The 17,606-nt window shown below is 33.8% G+C and overlaps 1 protein-coding gene across 2 annotated transcripts in view; it reads left to right on the top strand.

Annotated features, from left to right (window-relative positions):
• VPS50 (VPS50 subunit of EARP/GARPII complex) overlaps positions 1-17,606 on the top strand; it is a 128,136-nt gene that overhangs the window by 11,553 nt on the left and 98,977 nt on the right. The window contains exons 2-9 of one of the 2 annotated variants that reach the window (XM_054495331.2): positions 837-864; positions 7,406-7,528; positions 8,613-8,684; positions 11,272-11,325; positions 12,161-12,231; positions 12,926-13,043; positions 13,125-13,160; positions 14,318-14,400. In XM_054495331.2, coding sequence (XP_054351306.1) covers positions 853-864; positions 7,406-7,528; positions 8,613-8,684; positions 11,272-11,325; positions 12,161-12,231; positions 12,926-13,043; positions 13,125-13,160; positions 14,318-14,400 — 569 coding nt within the window. In that variant the 5' untranslated portion in view covers positions 837-852. The remainder of the gene's footprint in view (positions 1-836; positions 865-7,405; positions 7,529-8,612; positions 8,685-11,271; positions 11,326-12,160; positions 12,232-12,925; positions 13,044-13,124; positions 13,161-14,317; positions 14,401-17,606) is intronic. The other variant, XM_054495329.2, reaches the window with a different exon arrangement.

The following is a 17,606-nucleotide window of genomic DNA, read 5'->3' as shown; positions in this document are numbered from 1 at the left end:
ATAAGGTATAGGAAATGGAGAGGGGTTACATTGGAAGGACATTTAAAAAGCAGAATTTAAGATTGATGATTTTATTGGATTTGGAAGGTGGAAGAACCTGTGAAAGGCACTGGGATTGAAGGTGCTGTAATGTTGTCTTTTCTCAGAATAGACAGTATTATTTTCTTTTAGAGAAAGTGATGACATGTTCGAAAACAAAAGAAAAACAAAATTAAGATGTACATACGCGATTTTTCTCTGTATATCTTGATTTATGATGTGTCTTTTCTTCAGTGTTAGCCCCAGAAAGGACAGGCATGTGACACATATTAAAATATGTCATCTTAATCACTTGATTGTGTTATAAAGCTGGATTAAAATGTGATCCAGTAACCTTTTATTAAAATGTTCTATAAATCATTTTGCCCAAAACCTCTTTTTAAATTGTAACTTCAACAGTATTCCACTAGATGGCACTAAAAGCCTGAAGAAAAACAGGGTAGGCTTTACAAGATAAGTTTATTTAAAATGCACACAGAAACTGATGAACCGGCTATCTTTGATGGATTATTATTGTTGTTCTAGTGGGATTTTAGGAGAATGTGCCATTTCCTCACGTAATCAGACATCTGGCAATTCATTATAAACTTACGTGGCATATGGTTTTAGGGTATCTGTGATCTTGAAATAAGTTTTGAATCCTGTTTCATTTGGAAAGTGATAAAATCTATTTCTGTTCAGTGATTTATGACTTTTGTAATACTGACTGAATATTGAAAACTTCATGTTTTGTTCTTACTTCTAGCTCTGTTTAGATTTTGGTGACTAAATGCTTCTTTTTTTTTTTTTGCTTTCAGTTAGAGCCCTAACGTGATGTTAACTTTGGTAAGATTATAGCTTCTGTTTTCCCTATAACAGAATAGATTTTTTATGTTGACGAATGAAGAAATGCAAACAGTAAAAAAAAGTCCTTGATAAGATTTGCTGTGGCAAACCACAAATCATGCTTGTAAAATTTCTCCTCTTTCCTTCTCAACACACACATACACAAACACTGCATTCTGCCATTGAGTTATATAATCAGCTATATAAGCACTATGTTCTGCCACTGAGTTATATAATCAGGTGTATAATGTGAACTGTGGTCTAATGAGCTAAGTACAGAAAGAGGAGTTGGTGTGCATTTCATTTTTTATTCTATATATTTTTTGCAGAGTTTTGAAATCTGACCTATGAAGTGAAGATTTGCATTCATATTTTTGTTTGAATAAAAACTAGTACTGAAGATTATGAGATTCCAAGCTGTTATGTGGGTTTAGAAATTAGGTTAAATTACTTTTCAAAATTGCAGAAAATATTGAGTTTAATAATGGTAAGGAAAACTGTTAAGCTGTCATAACTTTTTATACAAGTGAATAGAATTAAGAGCCCTGAATTTGGATTAGTATTTTTAATTAGTGTGGTATTTTAGATAATTTAAAAGTAGTGATTAAATACAAAATTAGTAGTCTCTCTTTTTTTCCTCCTAAACTTGAATATATTCCCTTGAGTGATGAACTCTTAAGTGGAAAATTTTTTGGTAAAGTTACAGCCTAGTTCCTTAGAAACCATAAACATACTGGGAATGTATTATAATACCTTACATTTGAGGGCTCAAATTGTTTTACATAGCTGAATCCCCAATTCCCATAAAACCTTTTTTGTTGAGAGGAAAAGTAGCTTGGCTAAATCAAAGATGTTGACTTAAATCTCTAATATGATTGTTTTTCTTCATTTTTCATAAAGTTACATTTCTGATGTACATTTATGTGCATGTTCATGTAGCTTTATCTCAGACATGATAAAAATAGAAAAATACACTAGGTGGTATTATATGCAACCTTATTGCATGTTGTGACTGCTGGAAAAACACAGCCTCTAAAACGTTGAATTCTGCTTGGTTTATTACATTAAGAAAATATTGAATATTTATGCCTGTTTTTGATATAGCCTAACCTGAGGCAGTGATATGTGTTAAGATGTTTTATTTTTAGTGAAGAAAATATGGTTCTAATATATAAAAAATATATTGAATTTAAACAAATCTCAGTTGTTGCATTTGTCTTTTGGCATACATGCAGACTCTCCCTTGTGACATTTTTCTATCCTGCGGAAGCCACACTTTATTGCTTTAATCTGTTGTGCACTTTGTCGATTCAATATTTTTACTTTTGCTTTGCTTTATATTTGTAACCCTATTCCCCCAATTTCTAAATCTGAAATTCTACCTATTCTCTCATATTTTCCAAATGCCACCGCTTCCATCAGATGTGAACCCACTGTCTGATGCCTTCATTCTGTTTGCATCACCCTCATGTTCTGCCGTGTATTGTCATTGCTTACTTATTCATCTGACCCCTCCTATTATTTTAACAACTGTTTGAGGGAAGAGCTATATTTTACTCATTTTTGTTCCTGTATGACCTACTATGGGAAATTTTTACATAGTGGGAATTTAAAAAATTGTTAAATGAAATTTGTTTTTTGGGGGAAGATAAGGTTATAGAGCTTTGAAAGTAGGCAGGTTAGTTTCTAATGATAGTATGAGAGAGAGATTTGATTTGTTCGTTTTTTGCCTTTATGCTTTTGTTTTCTCCTCTTTGTTATTCCAATTCATTACTTTAATTGTAGTTTTTTTCTCCAGCTTTAATTCTGGGGTAATGCTGATATACTTTTTGCTTAGTTTACCATTGACAGCAAGTTGTGTGGCAGCACATTTGGTAGCCTGTAGTTGTTGACAAGTTATTTTTGGATTTTCAAGTTTTAGAGAGCATTTATATCACTGTTAATGATACTATGTATTTATTAATTATTATGTGACATAAAATTTATTATAAAAATGTTTTAAACATTTTTAAGGCTGAAATATTTTATGCTAGACTTAGTTTGAATATCTAATATTATTATAAATTTTTTCTTAAATCACATGTTTAAATATGGTGTAAGAAGTTTCATTTGGTATTCATTTCCCCCAATTTTGCCTTGTAATTTTTTTATAGGAAACCTTTTGTTCATTTTGTTTATGTAAAATTTGGGCTCACACCTATGTATTGGTTCTGTTTTAGGTGAAGAATTACATATTTTTGTACATCTCCCACCCTAGGGAATCAGTTTCTATTAAATTATGTAGGAATTGTGTTAAGAATATGCAATCTGGTTGCTTCTGTTTATTTTTCTAATTTACATGTGTAAAGTATTTCTAAATCAGTTCACATTGTTATCTGTAATTAAAAGAAAGAAATGTTTTACTAAGAGTTTGTGGAAAATTTTGACTATTGAAACAAGAACATATTGTCTTTTCCTTTCCTTTTGTCTCATGTTAATTTTTTTGCAATTAACTGTAAATTAATTTTAGTTTCATCAGTGATTATCTACGGTGTGCCTTGGCACTGTGGAGCAGCATGATGGAGAATGAAGAGAAATCTCAGTTCTCAAGAAGTGTACAGTCTGATTGAGCAGGCAGCCCTAACAGCGATGAAACATTTAGACAATGATTAGGTTGAAGCAGAGCTTTACAGACTGCTAGTTCAGTGGGACTAAAAAGAACACGGTGATCGGGATTCTAATCAGAAGGGGGTTTGAATAAGTTCCAGTTCAGATGTATATTTTCACATAGAAGTTATGAAATTGTTTTAAAGGAGAGGATATTTTATAGGGAAATAATATTACATAGGGGCATTTGTTTTAGATTCAATTCTATTTTGTATGCTACATTTCTTTTTCTGATTTTCTAGGTTTTATTCCTTTCCTTAGTCCAGGTTTCTTACACTTCAGAGTGTCAGGTGTTCCATGTCAGTTCTTTGAAATTATATGGGGTTGTATGCTCTCTGTGATACTAATTGCTTAGTTCTTTAGGAAAGAATAGCATTTGACATAAATATACAGATTGTACTCCTTTTACAGAATTCATCATGTTTTTGAAATGTATACTTGTGAGATACTTATAAATTATGTTTTTTCTTTGGCATTCTTAATAACTTTGGATAATTTGTTTCACTGTCATTTTGAGAGAGACAGAGAGAGAGAGAGAGAGAGAGAGAGAAACAAAGAGAGAGAGAGAATGCATGTTTGCCCTTTACAGGTGAAAAAAAAACTAGGCATGAAGAGACTAAGTTGCCGAGGGTTAATGATGGAATTGCAGCTGAAAATCCAAGTATCTTTACCTTCTTATCAATCAATTAGGTACTATATGGAGAACCTCAGCATGGTGTTATATGTCATTGACATTTATGCTTTTAAGATGAAAGTACTCAATCGTTGCAGTCTATTTGAATTTCTGGCTTGGCTCTCTTTCTGATTTTAAAAAATTGTAGCAGTTTTTGTAATCTTCAAATATTTTGTCTTGAATGGTATCAACTGCATTTATTTGCTCATGTTACTGCAGACTGCAGAATTCCTAGGGAGGCAGTGTTGCCGTGTCCTCACTTGGGCCTCATTTCCTCCCCTCCCTCAGCTTACAGTATAGGAAGCTGATATTTCAAATACCTGTGGACTTTTAGGGAAGGAGATTGCCAGGAAGTTCAGACCTCCTCTTCCATTTCATTTCTGACTCTCATTTCATATTTCAATTGGATGCATGGAGGCTGCCTGTTGATAGGCTAGTTGGTAACCTTCCCTTCCACACGTGTGAGTTTTAACCAAGTCTGCGCAGCAGCACCACTGTCCAGGGTGCTAAATGGATTCATGTGTTGTAGATAAACCCCTTCAGGAATGTAGCTCCCACTGTTGGGACCCTGGATTTCTTACTGCACTCATAGTAACTGATTGCACGCTGGCTCAGTGATAGCTATGTCATTGACCTTTTTTTCTCGGTGTATTTTATGAGTTAGCACAGAAGAGGGATTTTCTTTTCCAAGCATATTTGATTATTCAAGTTTGATATTTATGAGTTTGCCTTCTCTTTTAAGTTTATTGGAATTTTACATTTAAACAGTCAACATTTTCTTGAGTTTTAGATTTGTTCTATTTTTTTAGCTTGAAATTACTAATAGGGAATAATTTTATAGTTAGTTTTACAAATACAAAGTATAAGTTAAACTCTAAAAGATATCTGAGCAAGGCTCTTTTTACAAATAAAAAATATACCCTGCAATAAAATAATCTAGAATGTCTCTATTTGAAAAATATACTGTTCTTTGATCTTTCACAAACCTGACAAAAACAAGCAATAGGGAAAGGATTCCCTATTTAATAAATGGTGTTGGGAAAATTGGCTAGCCATATGCAGAAAGCTGGGTCTCTTCTTTACACCTTATACAAAAATTAACCCAAGATGGATTAAAGACTTAAACGTGAGACCTAAAACTATAAAAACCCTAGAAGAAAACCTAGGCAATACCATTCAGGACATAGGCATGGGCAAAGACTTCATGATTAAGACACCAAAAGCAATGGCAACAAAAACCAAAATAGACAAATGGGATCTGATTAAACTAAAGAGCTTCTGCACAGCAAAAGAAACTATCATCAGAGTGAAAAGGCAACCTACAGAATGGGAGAAAATTTTTGCAATCTATCCATCTGACAAAGAGCTAATATCCAGAATCTACAAAGAAATTAAACAAATTTACAAGAAAAAAACAACCCCATCAAAAAGTGGTTGAAGCATATAAACAGACACTTCTCAAAAGAAGCCAACAAACGTATGAAAAAAAGCTCATCATCACTGGTCATTAGAGAAATCCAAATCAAAACCACAATGAGATACCATTTCACGCCAGTTAGAATGGTGATCATTAAAAAGTCAGGAAACAACAGATGCTGGAGAGGATGTGGAGAAATAAGAATGCTTTACACTGTTGGTGGGAGTGTAAATTAGTTCAACCATTATGGAAGACAGTGTGGCAATTCCTCAAGGATCTAGAGCTAGAAATACTATTTGACCCAGCAATCTCATTACTGGGTATATACCCAAACGATTATAAATCATTCTATACAGATACATGCACACGCATGTTTATTGCGGCACTATTCACAATAGCAAAGACTTGGAAGCAACCCAAATGCCCATCAAGGATAGACTGTATAAAGAAAATGTGGCACATATATACCGTGGAATATATGTAGCCATAAAAAAGGATGAGTTCATGTCCTTTGCAAGTACATGGATGAAGCTGGAAAGCATCATTCACAGCAAACTAACACAAGAATAGAAAACCAAACACCGCATGTTCTCACTTATAAGTGGGAGTTGAACAATGAGAACACATGGAGGGGAACGTCATACACTGGGGCTCATTGGAGGGTGGGGGGCTAGGGGAGGGATAGCATTAGGAGAAATACCTAATGTAGATGATGAGTTGATGGGTGCAGCAAACCACGATGGCACGTGTATACCTATGTAACAAACCTGCACATTCTGCACATGTACCCGATAACTCAAAGTATAATAAAAAGTGAAAAAAGAAAAATACACTGTTCTTTAACTGACCAGATAATTTTTGTGCATTTCCTTAGTATTTTTATTGTGTTATTTTAATTACTGAAAATGATTTAAAACAATAGTTCCTTTTTGTGTATATAAATGTATTTGAGATTAATTTGAATTAAAAATCAAGTGGCTAACTTGTTGTATGTCTATAATAATGTCTTGATTAACTAGTGTGGCAGGGGAGTGGGTATCTGAATTGTAAAAATTTGCTAGTTAACTGAAGCTTTATCTGATTATGCAGTGAAATTGCGTAGGATAAGAATGCTGACATTGGGTTTAGGGATTTGTCTGTCATGCTCTTTTTCAAATCCACAGAACCTCCATTCTGTATCATTAGAAAGAAAGCATTTTATCATATAGAGAAGTTTAGGTTCATAATCAGATAATGATCATTAATTGTAACAGCAACCCACTTTGAAGGAAGCCTCATAGTATTACAGAACTAAATTTGTGAACCTTTTCTGGAGCCACTGTTTCTTAGCTGAGTACTGAGATTTTTTTTAGCAGAGTTGATGTCTTCTACGCAGGACTCCAAAGTTGATTGTGACGCAGAAGTTATTGAGGTGTTCTTCCCTTATTATCTGTGGTGAGACAGATTTTAGAATATTATTAAATAGTAAAATGTATATATCTGTGATATGTATGTATGATAGGTTTAGGTAGTCACTTTTTTTTCTTTTGTTGAACATTAAAATTTTTATCAACCTTGTTGACATGCAAGGAATTGAGAATAAAATCTAAATATTCAAACTGGCTAGTTTTCTTCTGTAGTTGTTAGTGTTAATGGTCGGCTAGTTCCTAATTTCCTGTGAACTTTTCTGGTTTCTGTTGGTTTGTATCCTTGGTCAGAATCGTTCCAGGTAGATGTGACTGTTAAGACAAATGATCATTTATTTCCATGCAGATATAATTTTAACAGCTACAATTACTATAATTGTGATTTTTTTTTTCTTAAAGGAAGAATTCAGGGAACTTCGAGAACAGCCAAGTGACCCTCAAGCTGAACAAGAGCTTATTAATAGTATTGAACAAGTATATTTTTCTGCGGATTCATTTGATATTGTTAAATATGAGCTGGAGGTAAACAGAATTTCATTAAAACGTAACTAACGCCTATTTTGTTCAGTGATTGGATTTGTGAGATTTGAATACTTTTTTGAGGCATTTATGTATTTTTGGTACCAGAATAGGTCTGTGATTACCGCATTGTGATTAAATCAACTGTCAGCATTGTTTGGCGATGAAATTATTATTTTTTAAATGTAACTTTAAATACAACCGTTCAGGGAAACATTTCTGTATTTTTGGTTTTCAATTGTTAGTATTTAATGTGTTAGTATGCTGTTTGTATCCTATGTTATATTATCTATGTTTAGAGAAGCTCAGACTTTTAATTACGAAATATGTATTTACGTAATTGTTTAGTGATGATAAAAATTCTTATGCCATAGTGTTTATAATACTGACATTTTAAATTTATAAGAACTTTAACAAAAGTCAGAATAGTGAAATTTAGTCTTAGATACAACCAAATGCTGTATGCACATATACTTTATATGCATTATTCACAGTCAGTCCCCAACTCAGTTTGAAGTTTCATCAATCAGTTGACTGAGAGTGTTTCCCTGTATACGGTATGCATTTTTTGGTTAGTTTCCCATACTGTCCTCTGAAAGCTGATGTAATCCAGAATGTAGTCCAACAACTGTCACACAGTAGTACTTATGGTTTGTAATATTCCAGAGGAGAAATCTGTTTTGAGTTCTATCATAAACAAGTAGAGATATATCTGTGGATGGTAGAGTTGGGGTTAGGTTAGTTACTGTCTCACGTTCTCCTGTCACAGGCCGTGGCAGCAGTGTCTGTCGGCCTAGGGTCCAGAGTCCCCAGTGGTAGTGGGGTTTCTCAGAAGGCAGAGCAGCAGCACTGGAGGTAACAAGGCTGAATGAAGGGTGGAACCAGAGGGCTGTGTACTAAAGATGTATAGGCTTTTGTGGTTGGAACCTAGGAGGGAGGTTGGGAGGACAGGCAGCATGGAGGGCAGTGGGATGTGACACTGTTTTGTATGCACAGTTTGTAGTTCGCTAGTCAGAAGGGTCCAGGTAAATGAAACCAAATTAAACAATTTATTTTTTCCTTTTCATTCATGAATTTTTTTCTGTAGAAGCTTCCACCTGTTCTCAATTTGCAAGAATTAGAGGCGTATAGAGACAAATTGAAACAACAGCAAGCTGCAGTAAGTAAAAAAAAAAACCACATTTCTTTCTGACAAAACTCTAGATGAAACACAACAGAGAGGTATAATGTTTGCAGATTTATGGTTTTAACTAACAATTAAGATAGAAACAAATCTTGTTTTTTAACATGACTGATTCAAATGATGTATTTATATTAAAAATTTAATGCGTATGGTTTTCCTTATGTTACCTTGATAGATTTGCTTCTAGAACTTGGAATTTTCTCTCTGGAATCCTTAATGTGATCAAAGAACTTTGAACTTTGTTTTAGATTAGTAAGTATCTTTAGGCTCCTTGTCATAGACGTATGATTTCCCCACCCATAGTTTTGTAACTGAGTATTCCTTTTTGTTTTTTGAGACAGGGTCTTGCTCTGTTGCCCAGGCTAGAGTCTGGTTTCACGATCATGGCTCACTGTAGCCTCTCCCGCCTGGACTCAAATAATCCTGTCACCTCAGTCTCCTGAGTAGTTGGGATTACAGGCACGTGCCACTAGTCTGGCTATTTTTTAAATGTTTTGTACAGATGACATCTCACTGTTGCCCAGGCTGGTCTCGAACTCTGGGGCTCAAGCGATTCTCCTGTCTCAGCCTCCCAAAGCACTGGAATTACAGCCGCAAGCCACTTTGCCTGGCCCTATAATGGAGTACTCTCTCAGAATAAACGTCCCCCTGAGATTCAGAAAGTCTGAGTTGTAGTCATTATTTAATTATGATGTTGAGTAAATCATTTAACCTCAGTGACTCCGTTTTGTTTATCAGTAAAGTGATAGGTTAGGCTTGCATTTTCTTTAATGCGGTGAAATTCTCTGATTCTATAATTTCTTTATGTTAGGCTAAACCCACTTTATGAAATTCAAACTCTACTGTAGGGATTAATTAATGGTAGCATGTATATTAATTTTTTTCAACAAAAGGACCAGTAGTAATAAGTTTATCTGTTTGAATTTAAGATATGATTTTTAATAATGCAACTGGCAAACAAAGGAAGGTATACTTTTCTATTACACTTAGAAGTCTCAGTGGGTGCTAGGGTCTGCTTGGAGGTAGCAGTGGTGGTATAGGGCAGTCTTGGGCAGGAGAAGGGATTTGAGCTCTAGAGCAGTGGTTGCCAATTCTTTTGGCACTCGGGACCAGTTTTTTGGAAGACAATTTTTCTATGGACTGGCAGGGGTGGGGTAGGGATGGTTTCAGAATGATTCAAGTGCATTTCATTTATTGTGTATTTTATTTCTATTATGGTTACATCATAATATATAATGAAATAATTATACAACTCAGCATAATGTAGAATCAGTGGAATCCCTGAGCTTGTTTTCCTGCAGTTAGACGGTCCCATCTGATGGGAGACAGTGACAGATCATCAGGCATTAGAGTCTCATAAGGAGCGCACAACCTAGATTCCTCACATGTGCAGTTTACAGTAGGGATGGAGTTAGAGCTCTTATGAGAATCTAATGCCACCGCTGATCTGATGGGGAGGTGGAGCTCAGGCTGTAATGCAAGTGATGGCGAGCGGCCGTAAATACAGATGAAGCTTCGCTTGCTCACCTGCGACTCACTTCCTGATGTGTAGCCCGGTTCCCCACAGGCCATGGACCAGTACTCCCTATTACTAGACAATCCTGTGGAGCCTTTGGAATTCTTAAAATGATATTTAGGATTAACATTGATATTTCTTCATTAATTGAAGTCTAAAAGCCATTTAAAATTTGATTTTCTTAACCTTAATGGAATCCCTCTTTCTAGACAAAAACAATGAGTGTATCTAAAAATTAATTTACGTAATTTCAAAGATGCTTGAAGCAGATTAAGAAAATGTGAAAGGATTAATGCAGTAGTGTAGTGGGTGTTCAATGTTTTGTTCTTAGTTGGCCTGGGGAAGGGGAGCCAGTTGTGTTTCTGGAGCAAACTCCCTAAATACCTTCTGTGTGTCCTGCTTCATGCCTCATGTGCTATTTCTGTTAGTGAAATTGGCAGGGACCCTGAAATGGTGGAATTAGAGCCTCATGTTCAAAATCATTATACTTCTAACTTGCATACATTAATATTATTCGTAGAACAATACATACAACCTTAGATATCTTCATAGCGTTCCAAAAAACATGTTTTCAGCTTTTCAGAAGTGGAGGACCAAACTACTTGCTTGTCTTCTTAGGCAGCATAAAGGATCTAAAGGATACGAGCAAGTTCTTTTTCCCAGATATTGTCTCCATAAATTCAGTTGATTAAAAATCTGCTTAACAATGTCATCTTTTTCAATCAAATCCTATTCCCTTAAAGATGGTTACACTTTTTGGTTAATGTTACTTAAATCAGATAATGATACACTATTATTAACAATAATAATGACCATTTATTGAGTTTCTGTTAAGGACCAGGACCTGTGCTATGTGCTTTATTATATTACCTCTTTTACTAATTTCATAGCCCAGGGAAATGTGTATGGCCATAGTATGCCAATATCTGCTCCCAAAGTTATTGGGGAGATCTATGGAATATTCTTTTAAAAATTCAAATATAAAATATCATAGAAAGCATGAAGCTTGTTCTTTTATTTCCTTTGTTTGATTACGTCTTCTTATAGGTATCTAAAAAAGTGGCAGATTTAATCCTTGAAAAACAGCCTGCTTATGTAAAGGTAGGATAATATTTGTTATTTTTTGTAGTAGAATTTTTAAATGTTTGAGTGATTTACACTTGAAACTGTTAAAATATTGTATTTTTTGTCAATAATTCTGTAGCAGCATATTGACTGTCTTTGGGTGTGTTTGTGTATATGTAGGTATGTATCTATATTTTTCTTTTTCTTTTGGGGTAATTTACCAAACTGAAGAAGCAAAGGGTTTTTATATATGATTCTAAAGTGATCTCTTGGGTTTTTCAAACTTTAGAAGAGCCAGTGAAAATTGCTCCCATTAACATTTAAACAAATAGATTCACCAATATTGACCACTCATTGGCAATATAACAATCTGGCTTTAAAATATGATAAAATTGGTACTGTCTAACTGAATCTGTGTTTTCATCGGAAAATCAGAGCCTTCAAAATCCATTGAAATGTCTACCAGTGTTCAAATGAAGACTTTCATTGTCAAAGCATCTTAGTAAACAGAAATCATATTTGTCATATCCTTTAATTACCTTGTGAAGTTCTCTTGGGTAGAAATTTAAACAGATATATTACTGGTATTTGTTTATTCCTGTCTACAACAAGTTGGGTCTAGATTTCCTTACAAGCAATACTGACTAAATATTTTGTCATCTGTCATTGTAAAAATCAGTTACAAGTAGTCATTTTAAATAATTTTGTGAAAAATATACTAATAGTTTTCAAGTTCAGGTATTTTTGTTGCTACTTTGTTTTTCAAGCAGGTTTTCTTTGAATCTGACTAGAGTTTTTGTTAGAGTACTATATAAATAAGAAAGAAAAATAAAATATCTCCAACAATAACCTGTACCTAATCTTTCCATAGGAACTTGAAAGAGTTACCTCATTGCAGACAGGTCTTCAATTAGCTGCTGTTATCTGTACAAATGGGAGAAGGTATTGCTTTTGATGATATTTTGTTTTTTAAGCTGGACAATATTTCAAGAATAACTATGGAATCTATAATTTATAATTGATTTTTTTTATTATGGCTGTGGTTTCTAGAATATCATTCCTTAAGCGAGCATATATTATGATCTAAAGACTACACTAAGAGGGTTTGTGGGAAATATCTCTAAGTGTACTTACGGGTTTTAAAAAATTACTATTTTTATATTATTTAGACTAGTGCTTCACAGATCGTTTGTCGTAAAGCACCTACTTTTTTCTTTCTAAAATTTCCAATCTGTTACAGGCTGTGATTTTTTAAAAATGCAATAAAAACAAATTACTAGGCAAATGAAATAAAGAAGGAAAGACATAATACAGTCTTAATTTTTTTAATTATTAGAGTCACAAAGAATAATTATTCTGTCAGTTTTTGCACTGTGTTTTTAAGCGCTTATTCTCAGTTTCTGTAATTTTTTGTTATAGACCACTAGCAGGTTGTGAATTGGCACCAATCTTCTCGTGGTGTTCTGAGTAATGCTGGTTTAGACTGGCCATTGATTACATTTGTCAAATAGTAGTTTAAATCCTTGGTTTTTATAGTAATCCATTTCACTCCTTCATTAGTTACCTAATTGTTCTGTGTGGATAGTATTCTTATTATAATAAAAAACTTTTAACTATTTATTATTCACTTTTGCAGACACTTGAATATTGCAAAGGAAGGTTTTACTCAAGCTAGTTTAGGCCTTCTTGCAAATCAAAGGAAACGTCAGTTGCTGATTGGACTTCTGAAATCTCTGAGAACTATAAAAACATTGGTATATATGGGTCATTTAAAAAAAATTAAAACTGAATTTTGTGGTTGAAACAGATTTTACCTTTGATTTTTGTTTTTTCAGCAAAGAACAGATGTACGGTTAAGTGAAATGCTGGAGGTAAGTTAACAAGTTTTGGAAATTTAGGGTCCTACTGATACATAGAAACATTAAAGCAGACAAAATTCAGAAGTGCATTTTTCTCAAATGGGTTTATGATATAAAGAATATTTTTAGACTTGTAAGATTTTTAGACATGTCAAAGATTCTTGTTCTGGAGCCTTTTTCTATTGACATGATATTACTTCATTTAGAAAAGCAAATGTATTTGGGAAAACATTTAGCTTCTGATAACATTGGAATGTTAACTTGTTTGATTGTATTGCATCCAAATAGCAATAAAAATTAACATCTTTTTCATCTAACATATAGTAGTAATTTAAGGAATGTGTGATACTTACTTTTGTTCAGTATCATGTATTAATTGCTTTTCTGAGTGAGCCATCTGTTTTTTCTTTGATGCATTCTTAGCATTTTCTGTCTACTTCTGTCATAAGGTTCTCCAAAGCATAATGTAATATGTGTGTTTCCTCATAATACTTGAGCTCCTTGGGGTAGGTACTTTGTCATTATCAGCATCACCAGTGGTTTGAATTGCATCTGTTGAATTTAGAATTGAGCATAGGGAAAAGTTTTTGTGGTTTTCTGTATAATTGTTTTATTACTTCTCAACTATTACTGCTAACTAGGGTTTCAGAAACCCATATGAAAAATTCGTTGGGCATTAAATTACTGTTAGGTGATAAAAATACTCTGAGTTTATTAATTAGTGTTTTTTTTTCTAAATTTATTTCTTTAGAATTATTTATTGATTTCTTGGTGGTAAATTGTTGACTATCAATTACAAATAGAATGCATACTATTTTGAAACATTTTATGTAGGCATTACTGAAAGAAGATGTGTTAACAGTTAAAGAAAACCTTTCCTGTGAAGCAGCTAATGATTTAATGTAGGATTTATCCATAAGTCATGGTCTCAGGGGGCTGTTACTTTGAAGGAATAGAATATTTTAAATATTTCTTCTATGTATATATTTTAGGCCTGGAACTAGTTGCCTCTTGTATTTTGTCACTTATCTATCATTGATATTCTAAGAGGAATTAAAGTTTTTTGATTCTGTAACTTTTGGTTAGAATATGAACAGAGATTTTTTTTTATCAGGGGCTTTAAGAAAAAATGTTTCTATTCTAATGACTCCTGTTGTTGTTACCTTAAGGAGGAAGATTATCCAGGAGCTATTCAGTTGTGCCTTGAATGTCAAAAAGCTGCCAGCACTTTTAAACATTACAGTTGTATAAGGTAAGGTCATGTAAAAGTTTTAAAGCAGATTCTGTTGTCAGCTTCTTATGTAGCAGCTGTGTAAAAATGTTAATAAACATTGAAAATTAGTATAAAGTGCTGTGTTCTAGTTTAACATTCATATTTATATATGGGCAGTACAATAAAATTATAAATAATAGTCTTTAAAGTGTGAAAGATCAGATACTTTTCATTCCTGCTTTTTCCTGTCACCTCATTGAAACTAATTTTTCATATTCTTTCCAATCCAACTGATTCTATTTTTATAGAGTTGTAGACAAGAATAAATTATCTGTTCATATCTCCAATGCATCTCTTGGGAATTCTTCCTTAACTTTGCCCAGCTTATAAATATTGAGGATATTATTGCAGCTTGTTTTTAAGATCCAGATGGTTCAAGTGTTTGGCTCATCATGATAAAAAGTCTTTTGGAAAATTTAAGTATGATTTCAATTTATATAATAATCATGTTTGTAATAGTTAAGTGATTATATATTCAGTGTGTTGTATCTTTTGTTTATTATTAAATATACAACAGAAAAATAGCCACTGTATATTTTGCTATTATCTCTAACTTTATTAATAGCATTTTGGTTTGCTTAAAATGGAAAATTTGCATTGCTTGTGACAGTCTTGGGGAAGCTCTGATCCCTAGGTGTAATTTCCAACATTCCTCTAGAGCCATCACAAATAAATGTACAATCTAAGTAAAATAGTGTGCTTGCCAAACAAATCCAGTTTCAAATTAAATTCATACCCATCCCAGATTGCATCCCCTTTGTCTCTCCTGTATGGAAATTCTGGCATTCAGTGAGCATGACTCACTGTTGTTGTAGATGTTGATTGCTAGTACCTGAAAACTAAAAGAATTATAATAGAGCAAAACATTAATATAAGTTTGAATTAATTTAAAAAAAATTATCTCATATTACAAGTCTTTGCTGGCTATAGGCTAAGGGCTAGATATTTTCCTCCCAGAAATGCTATTTAAGTCTCTATGGTATTTTTTTTTCTTTAAAATGTGCAGATTGAAGTTACACATTTTTTTTTGTTTGTTTGTTTGTTTTGTTTTTTATTTTAAAGATGGAGTCTCACTCTGTCTCCCAGGCTGGAGTGCAGTGGCATGATCTTGGCTCACTACAACCTCTGCCTCCTGGGTTCAAGCGATTCTCCTGCCTCATTCTCCTGAATAGCTGGGATTACAGGTGCACGCCACCATGCCTGGCTGATTTTTGTATTTTTAGTAGAGATGGGGTTTTGCCATGTCAGCCAGGCTGGTCTCTGACTCCACCGCGCCCAGCTTGAAGTTAACACATTTTTTATTTGGTTAGGATATAAATTGAGTAGTACCAGTGATACTTTCATTTTGTCCATTTTGAGAGTGATTAACTGTCATTAGTAGAAACTTGACGATATCATTTATGCTTATTAGGTTAAGTAAATAGAGAATTAGTTTTAGTGTGTTGAATGTTTTAGAGATTTCCAGCAAGCCATTCTGGGTCCTGAAAAAGCAAATCTGTTTGAACCAAAGCATCCATTTAGTTCATTTTGTAGTGATAAATCTGTTATATAGTAACAGCTTGTTTATTGGGTGAAAATAATTCAGGCAGTTTACAGAGTGTTTATGCCAGGTACTTTGCTTTGAAATTGTCAGTATGGTGATAAACCACATACAGTGTGATCAGTATAATCTCTGGTTTCATAAAGAACATCATAATCTATCAGGAAGGACTTATAGTAAAGTAGGCACCCATAGAATTAGGCTGTAGAGAGAGGGAAGTTGTGCATACAGTGGAAGCATTCGGATCTAACTCCCCTTCGGGGATCAAGACTAAGGAGGACCTGAAGGAGGAGCAGGAAGACTTGAGGTAGGCCAGGATATGAGGGTTGTGAATAGGAAACTGTCTACACCAGAAATGATATCTTTGTTGCGGAGTTACCAAGCAAAATGAAGACTGAAAATATGTATCTGTTGGATTTATAGCAACAAAGAAGTCATAGTTGACCTTTTGGGGACAGATTTGGTGGGAGTTGGTTGAACTATCAAGTGTAAGGTGAGGAAATTTTGTGATGAGGACAGATATAGAATTAAGAAGAGGAAACCTCAATATTTGAAAATCGGTAGGAGAGAGTGAGAAGCTGAAAATAAAATAGCATAATAATATACTAAGGCTTTGCAGGGATTATAGCAGAGATTGACTTTGAAAAGGTCACTGTCTATTATAATAGGAAAGAATGAGCGTGGAATTGGGTGGCAGGAAATTGAGGGAGCAGGTGATGTGTTGAAACTTTTATATAATTAAAAATCTATTTTAGCTATGCTAAAGTAAATGCCTTACATGATGAGTGTTAACTGTAAAAAATGTCTTTGAAAGAAATTCTTATTTGGGCTTTTAAAAATTGATATCAAGTGGCTTCTGAGCACTTTTTAAATTAATGGATATACTGATATGTGGAGGAGGTGTGGCTACAGTTATCGAATGAGGTTAAAAGGTTGAAATGGAAAAGATTTAAATTAATAGTTATTTTAGGTAATACAGTGTATAAGAAGCATGCTATGTTTAGATATGTTAGTCATGCATGTGATAAGAAAAATTGGTCTTATTCTCTGCAAATAGGTAAAAATACGTCACATATACATTCAGATATCCCAAGAAATTCTTTGTAATGGGGTTTTACTTTAGGTATCTTAGGAAAACTTAGATAAAGTTATGTTTTTAGCTTGGTGATTTAGTGACAGTGTCAGGGTGACTCAGAGAGCAGGGCTATCAGTTGGAGCTGTCTGGTGGTGATGATAGCCCCTCCGTTAGCATTTCTTTTCCACCCCATACCAGCACATTATCCTTTGCCAGCCACCATTCACCTGCCTAACACCATTCCCTCTTTCCCTTCACCTGTTGTTTCACTCTTTTGTTTATATGGGAGAACATAATAAGTTTGTTCACTTCTTTTGTAGATGATATAATGTGGGATATAAGGGTAGAGTTAATTGACATGTGGGTCACGTTGAGTCTACAAAGATAAAAGACATTGTTATTCTAACATTCTTTTATTTTTGTCTTTATAAATTAGATACACCTCTTTTTTTTTTTTTTTTTTTTTCTGTGTGTTTTTCTTTCTTTTGCTCTGTTTCCTCTGGTCTTCCCAGTACAGTGTTGCACCTGTTCTTGAGCTCTCTAGTTGGGCCTACTCATACAGGATTCATC

The sequence above is a fragment of the Pongo pygmaeus genome, chromosome 6 (genome assembly GCF_028885625.2).
Source record: "Pongo pygmaeus isolate AG05252 chromosome 6, NHGRI_mPonPyg2-v2.0_pri, whole genome shotgun sequence".
Classification (NCBI taxonomy): domain Eukaryota; kingdom Metazoa; phylum Chordata; class Mammalia; order Primates; family Hominidae; genus Pongo; species Pongo pygmaeus.
The sequence above is the reverse complement of the archived record's forward strand: the minus strand, read 5'-3'. Positions and strand labels throughout refer to the sequence as shown.